The following is a 17,217-nucleotide window of genomic DNA, read 5'->3' on the forward strand; positions in this document are numbered from 1 at the left end:
TAGGAGGAGTGCATTGTTTCTGTAATTGACTATTTTATCATTCTAAAAGAAGAATCACCAATAAGTTTTTCTCTGTTTGACAGAAAATCTTGTATGTTTGTCAAGTACGCTGCTCTTTTTCTTTTAAGGTACAATTCCCTCTTTTGTTCAAAATTACATTGATTTAAAAAAAAAAGAGAGAAATTACAGTATCTTTTTTGAAGCTTTTAAATGTAATATGTTACAAGAACTGTGACCGCTTATATTTATTACTGTATCTAATATGAAGGAGTGCTTATTATTTTCAAACTGTATTTGTTGCTGTTGATGTACTGTTGATTCTTTTATCTAGTTTGGAAAAGTAATTACTTCTGACTAGATTCCTAACTCCTGATAAACTCTTTCAAGGTCAGTGTTCTATGTATAGGTTTAGCTTAAAAGCCCCCAAGTGCTGTGGGTATGGACTCCTCTGAGCCACTGCTGTTGTGATAACTGAACCATTAGGTGTTCATGTAGCATAATTTTGAGGAATATTTGGTCTCTGATACTAAAAGTACTTAAATTGGTGTTTTGATAGTTTGCTTTTTATCTCTGACCAGAAGCTATGTAGTTGAAGTAGGATTAGTACTTAACTCCATTGTGGTTTTTGTTACTGTGTGTGTGCTTCATTTTTTTTTTCTTCCAGTAGAAATAAATTTAGTAATTACAGGGGCATAGGACCCTGAATTTGCCATAATTTTTATGTGGTTCACCTTAGGCGTTCTCCATGTAATTAGCTCTTCAAAGGAAACCAAATGTTTTTTAATTGAAAAAGTGCTCAGTTTTATTAGAGTAACAGTTAGGATAATTAACACTTTAAGTTTTGCAAACTCAGTGAATAGGGAAGAAAGAAGAAAAGGGAAAAATTTTTTACAAGGTTTTTTCTGCCCACATTGTCACTGTGAGTGTAGTGTTGCTTCTACTTGCTCACAGTTAATTCAGTGCCTTCAAGCCTTGATCTGCATGAAGAAAGCTTATGTTTCTTTGAGAGATAGCAGGAATTCCCTTGAAATTTTGGAAGTTGTATTCTTTTGCTATGGAATACTTTTAAAGAGCTGTTCAAATTATTTGTATTTTGTTTTCTCCAAATTTCCAGATCTGTGATTTTTCCAGTGATTATTCCAGTGACTTTTAGAATTTTGATTGAAAGAAAATTCTTTCCAAGGTTTCCTTAACTTACTCATAATTTTTATAAATGACAAAATATGTGAGATAATATATGAAGAGTCTTCTATTAATTTTATTAAAATTAATGTTAAATATTCTATCTTGGATTTTATTTTTTATTTCTTTCCATTTCAAAGTTTTGCCTGATATTTTGATCAGGGAGTAATGCTTAGAGATGGGTAAACAATTATTTGACAAAACTGCTAAATGGCTGAACTGCTTTAATTGATTATGCAGATTTATATCTTTCATTCAACATGTATAACATCTTCCAGCTGCAAATTTGATGGTATCTGTAAATATTAATGAATCAACTTCAAACATAATTTTGAAGTTGGCAAATATTAACAAGGGAAATTGGGGCCTGGTGAGACTGACTTGTATAATGTACTCATAAAATCAATACAAAGACTAAAATATTCTTTCATTTAGTTCTTTGGTTGCTAGATCACACTGTATCTTAATCTAGATATAATGAAAGATGGTAGTTAAAAATATTCTGATTGAGTGATTGATCTTTGTGGATAATCTGTCATTAGCTAAATAACAAGTAGAAAATGTGGTATTTTAAAAGAAAACATTAGATTCTTGCTCACAGTTATGATGAAGATAAATCAAAAGGAAGTTGTTCTTACAGAATGTGAAATTAAAGGGATTTCTTTTTTTCTTTCAGTTACTAATTTCACTGACTGCCGGAACAGTGGAATTAGATGTCAACCTCCAACCTCCATGATGCAGTTGTGTTTCCTTCCTTCTGTCAGGGACAGGGTAAGCCGTTCTTCATACGTGTTGTGAAGTTAGGATTTTTTAAAATGTACTGCTATTTATGTGACTGATAAAATACATTGTATGTTTGCATGTTATGCCTTTTAGAATAATATTTTTTTACGTACCAAAAGCTGTAAAAGTTATTTTATTTCATGGAATCACATCCTAGCTGGCTTTAGGAAGTTTCTTTGGGGATCTTCCAGCCCAATCAGTGATCAAGGTAGGGTTGATTGGAGTGCATTGCCTGGGTCTGTGCCCAGACTCCTGGGATGAAGGCTTCACTGACACTTTTTGCTGCACTTTCACCAGTGTGACCATGTCATATACTAAATACACGGAATTTATTCCAATGTAACATGTTGTATAAAATAAGCTATCATGGGAATTTTTAATAATGAATTTATTTGATCATGAAAAAGAAACAACTGCAATTGTCCTGCAGATTTATTTTTCTAGATATTTTGAATCAATCTTTTCTACTTTCTACTTTTTAAAAAATTTTGCCATCAAGCATTTGTATTTATTGTAACCACTCTTTTTTTTTTTTTTTTTGAGGAATAATTTCCATTAACATCTGATTGATTTATTGATCTGAAATTTCCTAAGTATGTGGATTTTGGTTTTGTGGGATTTTTTTTTGTTTGTTTTGGCTTCATTTTGTTTTGGTTTTGTTTCTGTTTTTTTCTTAATGGTGGATATTTAGACTTGGGAGGGATAAAAATCCAGAAATTACCTGGGTAATTTGTACCATTTTGAACAGCAAGGAGATAATGTAAAGGAATATAATAAAATAGAAAGTAATATTAGAAATTATTTTGGGTTGGAAGAACTAAGACCTTGTTCAGTGCTTCAAAGTTTATTATTCTTGATAACAGCCCAGGTATTTGTCGTAGTTAGGGGTCACTGATAGAGGAGGAGGAGGAGGCTTATCGGACATAATTTCATACATTCCTTAATTACTTTCCTACATGATTCTGATTGAATTTAGACTTGTGAGGAAAATTGCACTTATTATTCTCTCAGCTTCAGTTTTTCCGCTACACACCACCTTAAGAACTTGAAAAAAGCAGTAGCCACCTTGGTTTGGTGATCTCTGTCATGTCTTTGCTGATCATCAGTCTTTTTAGGGAATTTATTGATGCTACTTTGGTTGAAAATGCAGCAACTCTTGAGCTGTTGATGATCTCTTAATTTGTATTCTATATGTGCTCATCCTGTTGATTTATTTTGGTTGCATCAGTAAATATTGACTTCCTAAGAGAAGAGTAAATTTGGCACAAGATTACTAATTGGTCATTCTGAATATTTGTCTGTTTATTCCTCTGCCTTCCATTCTGAAGGTGTTTTCATTTCAAATTTTCACAAAGCTGTTTTCAGGTATAAAATGCCTGTTAAATTGAAAATAGTTTCTGGGCTTCTCAGCTGAGCATTTTACATCAAATACACACTATAAGCTCTAAAGCAATACCAGAATCTTCCCCTACATTCCCCGGCTTTGAATGTTTTGTCTGTATTATGTTTTGTATTGTGCTAAAGCTTCTAAATGAATCTTCAGACGACTCTTCTCAAGTTGATAATCTTGCTTTTAGACTTGAGGTTTTAATTCCTAAAGTCCTATTAATTTACCTTCATAATCTCTGTAAGTCTGAAAAATCATCTAGCTTCTACATTCTGTGACAGAACCTCTTCAGTGAAATCTCAGGAAGGATAAATCACATTGTGTCTTTCTCCAAAGCTTGTTCTGATTGGTTAAGTTTTTGTTTTCTAACCAAATGAGTGGACCTGGAGCTTTGACACACTTAAGGAAGTCTCTCAGTACCACCTCTTCTTCTCAAATGTTTAATTTGGAAGTAATCTGCAGATTGTGTCAGATGCATAGACCATATTTATTCATGCACAAGTATAAGAGAATATCATGCAAATTGCTCAGAGCAGTCTGTACAGATATAAAATTAGACTTGTACAGAGAGAAACACTAGTAAGGAGGGAGCTGTGGATGTGTAAGTAAATAGTGAGTGAGTCTAATGATTATGTCTACTTATGGCCTCTGATATATGTGAATAGAAGTTAAGAAACAAGAAGTAAATTTCTACAATTATTAAGTATATGTATGGAATACTACGAATTGTATGTCCTTGTTCCAGAAAAAAGAGGAAGTGGATAGTTTTTTTGGGGAGAAAAAATATAACTAAACCAGTGAGCTTGACTAGGAAACTAAATGAACTTCATTTTGGATACTTCTAGAACACAAACATTGTTCTGTCAATGTGTTTCTGTTCTCTGGTTGAAGAAAACAATAGATATAATTTGTATGTTAATAAAGGTAATTAAAGAGTTATAGATGAATGAAATGCTTTCCAAATTGTTTCCAGTCACGATTCTAAAAATGTTTGCAACTAAATGGGAAAGGTCTCTTGGGATTGATATATATGAATGTTAGAATTAGAAATAATTACCAGTCCTGGCTTGATCACAGTAGTGTGCAAAGCATGGAGAAAAAATTCAAAGAAATGATGGTTAACAAAGTAGAGGTACATATAAATGGGAAATTAGATAAATGCAGCATAGATTTGTTATCAAAGATTTTTTGATCTGTGTTATTTTGGGTGTACTTACTAACTGTTTCACTGGGGTCAAGTTCCAAATGAAACACAGATGGGGAGAAAATGTGTATGTATCCCTTTCAGCATTTCTTGGCACATGGAAAGTTCTGTATTGAGTGAGAGAAATTGTGGATGAAAAATAGAATAATTTGTTGGAAAAGGAAATAGCTGAAGGGATGAAGTGACAGGGACTTGTGCTGCAAGGAAGAGTATCAACCTGGAGGAGAGACCCTGTTATTGCAGTGGATTACATGTGTTATTCATCTTGGATGTTTTCACTAGTGACAATGTCACAAAATATAATAGTTTATAATGAAATATAGGTCACAAAATAGAGTAGGGTTCTGATGGGGTCAGAAAAATGTACAAGAGTTTTTTACATGGTATACTGCAGTGGTAGAATGGGATAAAGTGTAATAACATAAAAAGGATGAAAAATAGGAATTTCTGTATATAAGATAGGAGCTTGTAAATTTGAAAAGAGATAGATGCAAAAAGGTTTGGATATATTATGTCCTTGTAAAATGGTTGCTGACTGCCAGAGCAATGTGGCCATGAAAAGAGAAATCCTGTTTTGGGATACATCACTCTAGGCAGGTCCAAGAGGGAAAAGCAAGTATTCGGTTCATATGAGACACCAGCAATGCCTTGTGTTACATGCATTTACATTGAATTTTGATTCAATTACTGTGTAAGTCTTCATAAAGAATGCATTGCATACACCATGAATAATATTTGTAAGGTTTGCTTATTTTTATCAAACACTACAGAAGGATTTACTTGTTCCTTTTGTCCTTTGATCCTTAGTTTTATTTTAATATCCTAAAAGGATTATTTCCTTAGGCTCTAATCCTTTGTCAGAGGCTGTGCCATCACATGATTCTTAAATAGGGACTGGAATCAGAAAGTTGGTTTTAATTTTCATTTTTATGAGAGCACAAGAGGCTAACATTACTTAGAGTAGAATACTTTCCTAAGAAGGTAATTTTTGTTAGTGAAATATTAAAAATATGAAATCTTAAAAATACTAGTTTAAGTTTACTTTTAAGGGAAACTGACAATGTTGTGAGAGTTCAATCTAAGTTGTATGTCTGGTGTAACATACTTTTTGAGTGTTTCTCAGTTAGTGGTAAGTCATTGTGATAGCTCTTAGAGTGGAATGAATTTCATGTTTTGTACATTGTACAATTTTAGGTGATGTACATGCCTTAAATATAGTCCTGTATATGTTATCTATAGTGATGTGTGTGTTTTACTTTTTGAGTAATTTTCTCCTTTTCAGCTTACATAAGGTTCACTTTTTTCCTAGGCCGGTAGGTGGTTGAGCCAAAAGTAGACTTGCTTGGTTTGCTTTGAATTTAATCTAAAATAACTTGAAACTGTACATTGCCAAGAAAAATCATAATGCTATTCTGAGGCCGTAATTCTGTAGGAAGCGAAAATACACAAGGAGAAAATATACACTGCGTCACTGAATTTACTATTGAAAGCATGTTTGAAATAGTACATGAAAAAGAACCTTATTTAAGCCATAGAAGATGCCCTTTCATTTGAAATTATATAGTATTGAGCTATTCAATTTTTTAATTCTTAAGTACCTTTTAGGACTTTAAAATAACTTGAAGGTTTTGTGGGAGCAAGATGAAGAAAGGTAGTATTTTTTTTCTTTTTTTTTTTTTTATTAATCATTTTTGCTACAGCAAAATGACTTCAACATGGATGCACATTATTTCTCATTAAGGTATTGGTGCTATGCTTCATTTAGTTGTTTTCACTTAGTCATTCAGTGCATTCCATTGCAGCAATGTTGTTTTTTAACCAAATTTTTCCTGTTAATTTGGCAACAAAACATTTTCACATTCTTACAATCAACTGTGGCTTACATGTGTAGTATGCACAATTTGATTTCCCAGTTAAGGCTTGAAGCAGACCCTTATTTTAGGTAAATATTCTTTCTCCTCTTCATGGAGTCTAAATAAGTTTGTGACAGTAACCACATTTTCTGTGCTGTGCACTTACAATGAATAAATTTTAACTTGGGTTCCTTTCTCACAGTGCTATTTTTCATTCAACTGATGCATTGAACATTATGTATTCCCAATGATTTATGGTAGCCACTACTTACCAGATCTATTTTGTTTCATTAGATAATGCTGCACATTTTTAGTGACTTTTTGTAATAAACCTACAAGATTCAATTAAACCTGAAAAATAGCTTACTGTACGTGATGCTTTCAACTCAGCATTTGCTTTTAATATTATTTCATTCTTATTCTACAAAACCTTTTCCTCATATTGGTTTGAAGTCTTTAGTAGCTGAAGTAAAAAATCAATTTGTAAGGAGCGATAGAGAACTTCTACATTTAAAACCAAAAAGCATTCATTTTAATCAACATGAGTGTGCTGTTTATTTCTCATTATGTTGAGAAAATTTTATAGATATCTGTAGTCTCTTCAACTTGTTTCTCACGGAACCAGGAGACCTTTTCATTTTGTATATGGAAGATTTTGCACCGTTAATGTCATACCAAATTGGTTTATTTCATGGCAGCTAAAAGTTGTGTCTTTACAAGCACGCATTGAGGGATGACTGAAAGTTACCAATATCACTGTGGCATCTGCAGTCCCACACTGATACTGACATTAAAGCTGGCTTTGATTTGCTATACTAATGGAAGCTACTGCTTCTACTGGGCTTTCCCTTTCCATCCATACCTAGCACCTGTGACTGGGATTTCTGTGGTTGCTAGCTGGGCTCTTAAAATGGGAGATGATTTATCTGAGGGATACTGTGTGTAGTGATGAAATTTGTTAAGAAAATTAGCTTGAAAGAGTGCTCTAGAGGTGCTGGGAAGAATAGAGGAACACATTCTTTTTCATATATCCAGGGTAAGCCTTTTGAAAGAGATGAGAGATTTTTTTTAACATTATTTTAAAGAGCAACATTGCAAGAATGTAGTCAACCATTCTCAGGATCCCCTAGAAAGGAAACAAGAACTATTCTAAAACTGAAGGAAAAAAATTAGCTAATTACCAATATGCTATGTAATGTATTTATACCCTGGAAAATGCAAGTTTAGGGGTAAATCTAATCAAATGTAAGACAAGAAATCCTGGTAAATCTCAGGGGATAAGTAACTACTGAATTAAAATTCATGGTTTTCTCTGGTAAAATAAAACTAACATAATATTCTCAGATGAAGGACCTTCACTATATAATTATAGCATAAATTTATAATAACACTAACAACTGCTATTTAGGTACTTTTCTGTCTCCCGCTTAATAAAATATATTTATTGTTACTGCTCTGCCCCACCTTTTAAGTTTGGTGGACTCTTATTTAGATGTTCAGTGTCAGATGGTGTTAATAGCCATGTTATGATCCGTGAGGGGTTTGAATTGCTGCATTTGTGGGCTGCTGCTGTGGGGTGTTTTTCTAACTCAAGTCTCATACTTTCAATCTTGGCAGTCTTGAATTTAGTTTACAGTATGAAACCTCATGAACAGCTGTGGAAAATTAAACAAGTATAAATATTGACATTACGTCTTGACTTTGTCAGGCAGATAGCTGTGGCATATGTGGTGTCTGCATGTGGAGATCTTTCAGAAACCAGGGACAAGCTATAAAAATTGAACAGTTTTAAAAATCTGTTGATTTTTCCTTTGTTTTGATTTATATAAAGATCTTCTGTGAATTTTGAAATAATTAATCACAGAATATAGAATGGTTTGGTTGGAAGGAACCTTAAAAGATCATCTAGTTCCATGACCAAGGATGCCACTAGAACAGGTTGCTCAAAGTCCCATCCAGCCTGGCTTTGAACTCCTCCAGGGAGGGCACATCCAGGGACACTGGATATCTTGTCCCTAGAATGTCAAATACTTTGACAAAATGTCAAATACGTTGACATTTTGCATCTCCAGAACAGTATGAAATAAAAGAATTAGTGTGAAAACCACATTACAGTACAGAGTTGATAGTTAAGTGCTGTCGGAACTCATGTGTAGTTAGATACACCACATTTGAGATACAGGCTTTCTAATGGTTTTTTCAGAATGTTCTTCCTATTCACTCAGCTAGTTTGGCATCTGTACTTTATATTTAACTCTACTGTGACCTAACTTATGAAAAGAACGGTGACATGTTCAGAGATTGATAGAAATCTGATAAAACCTGTGAGGACTGTTGCATTTAACCCAATGCTGAACTGATATTTCATAGAATTACCAATTCCAGCTAAAGCCCATTCATAATGGGCCCAAAGGTCATTTATACACAACTCTGCACACTGATGAACTGTTTTTTTCCCCATTTTTGATTTTTTCCTCATTAAACATCTTGATGGCCTCCAGATCATTGCTGTCAGACTTTTTCACCTCATGTTTCACCTTGTTTTCTTCCAAACACTTAGGAATATGTCAAGCTGTACAGAATCTGCCCTGAGTTCAGAGAGGTCCCTACTCACACTTTCCACTTAAACTGATTGTCTGGTCTTACTGTGCATTTCTTCTCTTCTATGGGGTGGGCACTCACATGACAATCTTTCTTTTTCCATCCAGCTTAGGTTTTTGGAACAATTTGGGAATCTTGTTATATGCCATTTGAAAATCCACATTGACCAAATCAATTATGTAACAATTAGAACTGGCTCTGTCTTGCCTGTGTGTGTGCTTACATCTTCAGAGGAACTTTAATAAATTTATGGGGCAGAATTTGTCTTTCTAAAAGTAATTTTAGTACTTTTATGGGGCACAATTTGTCTTTCTAAAAGTAATGTTAGTACTTTTTTACTTTGATTACTTTCATCCTTATGTCTGCAGATTTATTTCATCTTTTTATTTCTGCCAGTTTGGCTGACACAAATATATTTTTTTCCTGGTCTGTAATTGCAGGGTTCTATGCTGTAGACCTTAGAAATAATTCAGTTTATGTTTTAAATTTTCCATTCCTTTGCTACAAAGTCGTTAAGAGTAAGAAGCTGCACACCTCTGTTAATAATTAAACTATCGCATTCTTTAACTTCTTTAGAACTGTTGGAAGGATACCATCTGTTCCTGATGACTTCTTATATCAATTTTGTGGATTTTTGATTGTCTGATCTGCTAACACTGTTGTTTGAGACAGACCAACACTGCCTCTGATGAAGAAGATACCTGATTTGTGAGTCTGCTTAAGCTTATATTTTATGAAAAACAGACTGCTTGCAAAGTACTCTATAAACAATTGTGCCCCATCTTACTAGTCATAAGTGGATTTTTTTTTTTGCCTCTTAGGACGTATACAAACTACCCCTGTGCCCATCTTACTAGCCATAAGTGGATTTTTTTTTTGCCTCTTAGGACGTATACAAACTACCCCTCTTCTCAAGATAACTTGAGAAATTTTTCAGCATTTTCACACAAGCATTTTCAAGGTTAGAGTTACTGTATCTGGAATTGTGTGCTCCAGGCATATTTCCATAACTGGATGAGTTTGGAAATTATTGCAATTTGGAAGATTTTGCTCTAGACTTCAAATGAGTGGGAACAGAGCAAAATAACTAAATGAAATTAAAATGAAGTTAAGGTGAAAGAAGGATCAAACAGAAAAGAATAATTTGGGAGAAGGTAGATATGGATGGTATCTCAGAGGAAATACCATGGATTTAGAGATTTGAGATTTCAAAAAATAGGTTACTTTGAAAATTGTGTCAGAATGGCATATATGTGCATATATGTGCTCTTTAAAAAAGGTAAAAATGTTACATTGCTGAGAAAGAGGAAGAGAAGGGAGAAGTACTTAAAGAAGACTCTGGACCTGCTGTCAGTTAAAATTTGATCTAGATAGATGGGGAAATTTGTTCCCTAGTAGAATGAATTTTACCAAGTAGAAAATTAGGTGATTTTGCATTTTTTAAAATGGCATGGTGGTTTTTTTGTGACAGAAGGTATTACCTTTGGAGCATTTTTTTCTTTTTTTTAATAGTTTTAATAATAACAACTTGTCAAAATAGTTTTGATAGTTTTGCAGCAGCAGAGAAGTGTTTCTAAAGTCCTGCGTGATTTTTAAATGCATGCAAATAACAGAATATACTGTTAAAACGGCTATAACTCATTTGTTAGAGTGGCAGTCATGATAAAAATAGAGAAGAAAGGTAATGAAAGTGAAAAAACTGAAGCTGTATTTGTACTTAAATAAAAGCTATTTGTTGATAGTAAAGGAGTGACTTTTAAGTACCAGAGTGACTTATAAGCTATTTTAATGTCTGAAACATTACACATGAAATGGTAAATATTTCTCTTATAAAAAGCAACATTTCTTCTGTCTGTTTCAAAGCCAAGATTAATTGCATAGTCTTTATCATTCATTCGTGAATTCAGCATAATGTTCTGTGGAAAGTTAAAAGCTTTTTTCTTTGTCTCTGTGACAGAAAGCAGTAACATTGTCTATTGTCACTCTTGAATTTTAATGACAATACATTTAGCTCAGTTGCAGTCCACTATGTTTTTACATATCAGAATTATAATTTCAGATTTATTTTTATTTTTTCCCACAGAATATAAATGAAGAATGATGCAATATTAATGCTTTCTATGTACAGCCTTATAAGAATCTTCTTTAAGGAGTTGCAGTAAGACAAACACTGAAAATAATTTTTCTCTGGTACAATGTGTTGAAGCAGAGGAGCTGGAATTGTCCACCTTTGTACAAGCTAAGAAAATGTTTGCTATTTTGTGAGTGGAAGCAGCTCTGGAGTGAATTGAACTTCTGAAAATGCGGCCATGGACTGGTTCCTGGCGTTGGATTATGCTCATCCTCTTTGCCTGGGGAACTTTGCTGTTCTATATTGGTGGGCACCTGGTACGAGATAGCGAGCACCCGGATCACTCCAGTCGGGAGCTGTCCAAGATCCTTGCTAAGCTGGAACGGTTAAAGCAGCAAAATGAAGACTTAAGGCGCATGGCAGAATCTCTCAGGTAGGATCTCAAAGTAATTAAAATTGCTCAGAAAATGTTTGAAATATGAAATAGCAGAATTTAAATTGCAAGGGTTGTTTGTGGGAGTTTTTGCAAAATTATATTTCACATTTAAAAGTATATATAAGTGTTTTAATCTGTGCTATAAGTAGATGAAAACATTGCAAAACCTTTAAATAAATGATGTACATTTAGTTCTGGTCTAATGTAATCATTACTTAAGAGTCATTTAATGGTGTGGAAGTGTTACTGTCACGGTAACAGAGTTCTGTAGGTGATTCACCCCTCAATGCCAACTTCAAACAAGTGCAATTATTATGACATTCATACAAATTAGAACATCTAGTTCTTTATACTTCTGCATGCAAGAATTGGAAGAGCTCATTTTAAAATTGCTGAAAACATTTGTACAGCTTGTTGAAGATAAATGCTGACTTGCTGAAGATGATCTGCAATAGATTGCTGCATTATACAAATTCTTTTATCTAAGTTTTCTTCATTGCCTTGCTGCTAAACTTGTAGAAACACTTGTAAAACAGTAGGATCATCTCCTTTTTTACAATGGCACAGTCATTGAAATATAGCCCATTCAAATTACACAGTGGCTAGAAGAAAGTATATGATTTTACTGGTGGCAGAGTGCTGTTTACTGCTCAAGATGGAGGCAGGAGATGCTAAGTAGAGGCTAAACTAAATTTTAGGCAGTCATGATTTTTCTAAATACCTTTCAATATTTCACTAACCTTTAGTGGAAGATCTATATTCAGATAAATATTACATTTTTGGTGGGCAAGGTTTAAGTAATAGCTTATGCTGTTGATAATTTTCCATGCTTTATGAAAAGAAAAACCTCAGTTTATATCTACTTTAAACATGCTACAGTATTTCCACATTCCTTCTCTATGATTCCATTAAAGGTGTCAGGATGCAGGAATTAGATGCAAAACTGTGTTCACTGGCCTCCATTCAGCTTCTTTGGAAATATGTTGTTTAACAATATTTCTGAGAATTTCCTCAGAGTGTTTGTATATCATAACCACAGGAGAATCTGGAATTCTGGCATGAGAAAGCCTAAATGACTTTAAATACCATTTGAACAGACACTCATGTCCAGGTTCAGTAGTCAGTGCTCTCCAGGAGTGAGCCAGCTTGCGACTGGAAGATTTCAGGCACGTTTTTTTGCTGGAAGTCATGAGACTAGTGAAATACTGGACTTTGAGGGAAATGATGCATGACAATATAGGGCCTTTTCATTATTTTTACTGTGCCGAGTCCTTGGTAGTGTTTACATAGAAACATCACAAATAGGTTTTAGAAATATCCTGGTCAACCTGTGTTATTAAAGTATTATATTATAATGTGGTACAGAATTTCAGTATCTCATTTCTTTGTTTGCCAGGCAGAATAAGCTGTGTTGAAAATAGCTGTTAGCTTTAAAACTGTCCCATTTATAGTTTTGTAGCAGTGTGTCTGTTTAAAATGAAGCATTAACCAGCAGTCCATGGATTGAGTTCTGTGTCCTGGAAGAGATCACTGCTGCTGTGAGCATACATTATAGAAACAAAACACCTCTTAACTTCAGAGATCCAATTAGACAGAAAATATTACTATTGTTCCAGTTTACATCTTAACATAAAGATGTAATTTATTTTAGGCTTTACTGATCAAAGACGGAAAGACTGGAACTATTATTTGAATATGATTTAATTGCTAGAATATTTTGTGTTGTACTGGAAACTCCAATTACTGATAGTGTCAGTTAAATCTGAGTAGTAAGACAACACTCTACATCAACAGAGCTCATAACAGGCATGAGGTAAAAACTTGGTTTTGCTGCCCTTTTCCACTAAGATTTTGTATCTAGAGAACAAAACAGAACACTAAAAATTTTGTGGTTAAGCCAGAGAATATATTATGGTATGCAACAGGGCTAAGATAATTCCTGAAATTAGGAATATTCAAAATAAGATCTTAAAGTTACTTGTGGAGGAGTTTATACAAGATGAAAGTGTCTACCTGTAAAATTGGAACAATAGACAAACATCTGCTTAACTATACTAGTGAAAGTATTTTGGTACTATTAGATAAAACTTTTGCCTGGTAAAAAGCTCCAAGTTAACAGAATTTAACTTGGTGGGCAAAGAAGTTTTGTGGATGTTAGAAAATTATCATAGTGAATAGTTGTGCTATTAATAATAGCTAGCTAGGGCAGGCAGAAAGGGGCAAAAGGCAGGTGTGGTTACAAGAATTAGTAGTTTAATAAAAGTGTAAGTTGTTTTTCAGTTTCCATTTTGAAGTTATAGAAAATTGATATTTCATCTTTAATTGTTAATTGAAATGGTAGAATGCATTTCAGTACATTTCAATTGCCTGGACTGGACTTTCCCATTATAATGGGTTCCTGAGACTCTTCAGACTTCCTTATCACCTGACAAAAGCGTCGGTCTTCTGGGATGGTTGAAAACAGGAGCCGGACTGTGCTTGTTTGAATCTCTCTATGAATGCCAACATGCAATGACAAGAAGTGATCTTTCCACCCTGAGATTTGAATCCTCCTTTGCTGCCAGTATGTAGCAGCCCCTCATCCCCAAAGACAACAACAAAAAAGAAAACCAAAGATCTACCCTATGAAACATACCTTGTGTGCATGCAACGCCAACCATTCAAACTTGACAAAGATCATATCTGTGAAAAGGTTTTATAAAATCTTTCTTAACCCTTTTTTCCTCTATGATATTGATTTTGTAATTTTCTCCTGCTTGCTTCTTTTCACACAAGATGTGTAAGGAATAGAATTAGAGTTGTAGGGCAGGGGTAGGTACTTGTTTGGGTTATTCTGGTTCCCACCCACTGCAACTGTTTTTATGTTTGATTTCAAAAAATATGTTCTTACAAATTTATGATTTTTAAAATATTTCTAATTTATTACCCATATTGGTTAAGAGTAGCTCATATTTTTGCAAGGATTTTTGGTGAGAATATTTTTTGATACTTATTTTCTAAGATGTACTTTTGCAAGAGTGCAAGTTGAAACAGTCACATCTTTTTGTAAATGGCCTGAAATAAAAAAAAAAAATTCCTTTAGGAACTGAGTACACTTTTGTGGTGCACTTCTGATTACTTGAAATTGGATCAGGTACCACATAGTTTTTGTGGTATATTTAAAGTATATTTATATTTAAGTATAGTAACTTCTCACCTAATATACCACATAGTTTATGTGGTATATTAGGTGAGAAGTTACTATACTTTTGCCTGTATGATGCTTTGTAAAAACCTTGCTTGTGGGCTAGAAAGAGGCACAGATGTATGTTAATGAAGCAGAAGATAAATGGAATTAAAGGTGTTTTGTAGTGTCTGAGTTTTAGAAATTATGTGCACAAATATTGTAGTGCAGTGAGTTGGGAGAGTTACCATAGTCTGTATAGGATTATAAACAATACTGTGTGAGCAGATCTGGATTGATTTTAGAAGCATTCTAGATTTCATGAGTGTAAAATAATAATAAATCTGAGTTTTTTATAGGTTGTTTTTTCACTATTCTATATCCAGTAGACCTGGAAGGACACTTATTACAGGTGTAGTAGGTGTGACTGCAAAACTGGAAATCTTTACTATAATTTTTGTAGTTATTTAAGGGAAACTTGAGAGGAAGTAATAATCAAATCAAAGTATTACATAATGTTGTTTCCTAAAACCAGCAGTTTTACCTAAAAGTTGTGCTTACTATTAGGATTATGATATGACTTCTAAAGACTGTCCCTGTTGCATATGGATGATACAAGGCTTTTAGGAATAGGAGAGCTGAAAATTACACCTTTTGTAATGTCCCATTTTCTTGGATGGAAACTGTGAAGCTGTGTATGCCTTCATCCTAGGCTTTCTTTATTTTTGCAATACATGAATGCTTCATAGTATTCATGTGCTTCTTTATGTATTACTGGGTGGTAGTCAAATGTTTTATTTTAGGGTATTTTGATTGAAGATAAACCTGGCAGTTTAGGAACCAGTAATTTCAGAGTTCTCCTTAGGAAAATAGAGAATCTTGTTAAATGGATTCATACTGTGTTCATATTATGACTACATCACATTTGGACTATATTTGCTTCCTAGAGTCTTTTAAATATTGCATTTTGTAGAGCGTGCAATTATTTTGATAAATATGGTAACCTGTTTCTTACTCTGAATTAAAAGCGTGTGTTATAAAGCAGAACAGAGGTGGAAAAGGGCAAAATGTCATCAAACACATAAAACCAAACACCTACACATTATTCTTACAGTTCTGAGTGTAGCTTCAGAAAGAAGAGATCAGATTTAATTTTGAAAGAGCACTAGAGGTGCTTTAATGTAGCTGGTGGAGAATCCAAACTCAAGATCAATTAATCATAAGCAACTCTCTTAAAGTAGTTCTGTCAATTACTCTGGGCAGTTTTTGGGTCTTTTAAACCTGTAGAAAACAATAAAGAGGCTTGGATAGAAGAATAGTTTTGGGTTGATAAAAATTTAAATATTAAAGTACAGTTTCCTACTGTATGTATTTAAAATAGCTCAAGTTTGAAGCTGAGGGTATTGCACAGGTCACTGTGGGAAAAATGAAGATAATTGAACTAAATGGTGGCTACCTCTGCTCTTTTTACTGGTTTTTTGTGCAATTCTGAGTTAAGAGAAGGAAGACATGCAGTGGATATAAATCAGTGCTGATCAGGGCTGTGCTGATCTAAATTGATAAGGGATATGCTTGCCTTTTATTTGCAGATAACACTGACTCTTTTCTTTCAGTTTTATTTACTGAGGAAGTTTTATGTAAGGAGGATGAAGTGACAGCCTGTATTCTTTTTCTTTGTGTGTGCTAGTGATCATTAATAATTGAACATGATTTTCTTCTTGGGGAAAAGAAAAAAGTGAGAGGGAAAAAGGCAATCATAATGTGGCTTTAGTCAGTTATAAACCTTCCAGCTCCTTACAAAGAACTTGGACATAAATGAAAGAATGAGAAAGTATTTGAGTATGAACTTGTGAAATCTTACATTTTTCCTTTTGCTGATAAATTATTGTAACCTTTTAGATATCTTGGAAATAGGAAAAGGTTAGAATGGTTTTTATAATTTATGGGTTTTTAAAAACTATTTTTACAATTATTTTACACAGTATGGCAGTTCTTCTAGCTAAATTGAATGTCACTATGATTAATTTTTAAGGGGTTCTTTTTGCCTTCAGAGATCCAGACTAGACATCCATTGCTTTGTCATTGCCCCTTTGTCATTGCACCTGAAGGTGATGAGAAAGTGGCCTCAGTCATATGGATTATGTACACAGAATTATTTTTTTTTAAATCTGGATTACTAACAAGGGACAAGGCAGAAACAGCTTATCCCTGCAACATAAGATTTTTGATGTTTAAAGTTATCCAGTAATATCTTTATTTGATGAGTTGATTATGGGAAAGATAATTTATATTTGCTATCAGATGGTAGGAAGCAGCATGCAAACATCACACCTTGTAACTATTGAGAATTGAAATAGACTTCATTTATTAGCTTGATTGACCATTTAAGTGGCTTATAGTGGTGTTTATTTTGTGTTCATAACTTAATTACAGTCTTATCGTAGTAATAAGTGAAGGATAGTCTGTACTAGATGCTTTCTGATGTGTTTTTTTATTACTGCTTAGAATCATCTTAGTTTAGATGAACTTACTTTAAA

The 17,217-nt window shown here is 33.6% G+C and overlaps 1 protein-coding gene across 3 annotated transcripts in view; it reads left to right on the forward strand.

Moving 5' to 3' along the window:
• The window catches only part of FUT8 (fucosyltransferase 8), an 80,231-nt gene that overhangs the window by 23,674 nt on the left and 39,340 nt on the right, over positions 1–17,217 (forward strand). For all 3 annotated transcript variants that reach the window (XM_041460059.1, XM_041460060.1, XM_041460058.1), the window contains exons 3-5: positions 1,859–1,953; positions 9,587–9,718; positions 11,094–11,514. In XM_041460059.1, the coding sequence (XP_041315993.1) occupies positions 11,312–11,514 (203 nt within the window). In that variant the 5' untranslated portion in view covers positions 1,859–1,953; positions 9,587–9,718; positions 11,094–11,311. The remainder of the gene's footprint in view (positions 1–1,858; positions 1,954–9,586; positions 9,719–11,093; positions 11,515–17,217) is intronic.

The sequence above is a fragment of the Pyrgilauda ruficollis genome, unplaced genomic scaffold, assembly GCF_017590135.1.
Source record: "Pyrgilauda ruficollis isolate IOZ18807 unplaced genomic scaffold, ASM1759013v1 scaffold14, whole genome shotgun sequence".
In the NCBI taxonomy this organism is placed as follows: Eukaryota; Metazoa; Chordata; class Aves; order Passeriformes; family Passeridae; genus Pyrgilauda; species Pyrgilauda ruficollis.